General features: G+C 41.5%; 1 protein-coding gene across 1 annotated transcript; it reads left to right on the top strand.

The window, feature by feature from the left end:
* Window positions 1-319: 319 nt before the first annotated feature.
* On the top strand, window positions 320-1,999 carry LOC143590243 (uncharacterized). Its single transcript, XM_077070786.1, has one exon. It carries the CDS (start codon window positions 320-322, stop codon window positions 1,673-1,675), a length of 1,356 nt encoding a protein of 451 aa, XP_076926901.1. The 3' UTR covers window positions 1,676-1,999.
* Window positions 2,000-2,417: the final 418 nt, after the last annotated feature.

The following is a 2,417-nucleotide window of genomic DNA, read 5'->3' as shown; positions in this document are numbered from 1 at the left end:
ATGTATCTATGCATATATATTGTAATCATGAACCATAAAACCGACTTGTCTGACCGATCCACTCAACCCGACTGGTTCACTGTTTCGTTTCTAAAATCATAGTTAACAGTTCAACCCGTAAATCTAATTAAACCAAAAGAAAATCAAACCACATTAATCTCTAACCCCATCCATCTTAATAATAAATCATCAAATATATATAAATGGAAGCTCTCAGTCCTTCACATCATCAAACTTTCTTCTCTCTCTAAAACAACCATACCAGATTTTTAAAAACTTTCCCGCCATCCGCCATTGAAGCACCACCACCACCATCACCATGTTCAAGATGAAACCCGCCTCCACCGAATTCAACGCCATGAACAAGAAACGCTCTCTCTTCGCCTTCATCTCACTCGCTTTCCTCGTCTTACTCTCCTTCAACGGCGCCTCTATCTTCTCCCTCCACATCCCCTCACTCCATACCTCGCCCGAAAACCCGTCCAGACCGTCACGCCACCTGATCTCTGAAAAACAAGAAAACCCATCTCACATTTCACCATCCAGTCCTAATCCACCCACTCACGCGCCGGAATTCAACTCGCCGGAGTTTCTCGCCGGCGCCGGAGAGCCAACCAACTTCCTATCCGTACCATACAACTCGCCGCATTTACGTAAATCTCTCGGTTTCGATATCGAATCAGAAAAATCGTCGGAAAACAGAAACAAGAAGCTTCTGAAACTACTCGCCGGATTAGGGTCTTCTCGCCGGAGAGAAGATTTTCCGGCGAGGGTAAACAGTTTCTTTTACAACAAGAACTCAACGTCTAATTGCAAGGTCCGGTTCTTTATGATCTGGGTATCATCTGGAAACTCGTTTAATCAACGATCAATTCGTTCAATCGAATCCGTATTCAAGTCAAACCCTAACTCATGTCTGTTAATTGTTTCAAACTCTCTCGATTCGATCAAAGGGAAACAAATTCTAACACCCTTTATCGAGAAAGGGTTTCGGGTCACTTCGATTTCGCCTGACTTCAATTACTTGTTCAAGAACACGATGGCGGAGTCGTGGTTTTCGAAGCTGATCAGAGGTCAAATCCACACGGGTACCATTCTGTTTGGGCAGAACTTATCGAACCTGCTTCGGCTTTGTTTGTTGTATAAGTACGGTGGCGTGTACATCGACGCTGATGTTATCGTGTTGAGAAGCTTCGCGAAGGTGAGGAACTCGATCGGGGCGCAAACGGTGGACCCGAATACGAAGAACTGGAGCAGGCTGAATAATGCAGTCATGGTGTTTGATAAAATGCATCCTCTGCTTTACAAGTTTATTGAGGAGTTTTCATTGACTTTCAATGGAAATAAGTGGGGGCATAATGGTCCTTACATGGTTTCCCGGGTGGTTTCGCGGTTACAAGGGCGGCCCGGCTACAAATTTACTGTTTTGCCCCCGAGCGCTTTTTATCCCGTGAGTTGGATTAATGTTCGCGTTTTGTTTCGTGGTGGGAAAAACGAGACTGATTCAAGATGGTTAACGGGGATGTACGGGCAGATTAGGAACCAGAGTTATACGCTTCATCTTTGGAATAAGCAAAGTCGGGGGTATCGTATCGAAGAAGGGAGTGTTGTTAGTAAGATTTTGTTGGATAGTTGTGTGTTTTGTAATGCATCTAGGACCAACCATACGAGCTAGGATTAGTTCATTAGACTAGTTGTTTTTGGTAAGGTGTTGATTGTTTGTTGTGCATCTAGTCGTTGATCGACAAGTCGAGTTGATTCGACATTTGCATATGGTGTAAAAGATCAAGAATTTGGTGTAAATGAGATGTAGCTAGATTGATTCTTGATAGTTAAATGATACTATATGCAGTTGACTGTATTTGGATTGTTTTTTTGTTCAAGCTTTATGACTTGCTCAATTCTAGTTAAGACTTAAGAGACTAATAAGTTAATAAACTTCAGAATTGATGTAAAAGTGAAAATATTCAATTATGTGGCCAATGTACAATTTCATCACCCTTAATGTACTGGAGTTGTAATTTACACAAAGTTAAAACCACTAGATATGTGGCCAAGGTTGGAGTTTGCAACATAAAGAGTGGAACTTATTTTGCTTTGACTAGATTGTATTGATGAATTGACATAGTTAAGTAATTTAACCTTATTAAAGAATTGAGGGCTAAAACTTACGATATTTGTATAATGTGTGTTCAAAACCAATTATATATGGAAAATTGGTTTTTATTGGTCCCAACCATTTCATTTTTGTCGGCACTGGTCCCAACTTTCATTTTGGCTGGCAATGGCCCCAACTTTCACATACGTTTCTTCTACTGGTCCGCAACTAACCGAGTACTAACTCCGTCATGTAAATTCTGATGTGTCCGTCCTAGTTATCAAAATCATGTGACATGGCAGCCTACGTGGACCGTCTG

This window comes from Bidens hawaiensis, unplaced genomic scaffold (genome assembly GCF_021521415.1).
Source record: "Bidens hawaiensis isolate Kalapana, Puna unplaced genomic scaffold, B.hawaiensis_p1.1 tig00038234_1, whole genome shotgun sequence".
NCBI classification, from domain to species: domain Eukaryota; kingdom Viridiplantae; phylum Streptophyta; class Magnoliopsida; order Asterales; family Asteraceae; genus Bidens; species Bidens hawaiensis.
This window is presented reverse-complemented; position numbering and strand designations above follow the sequence as displayed.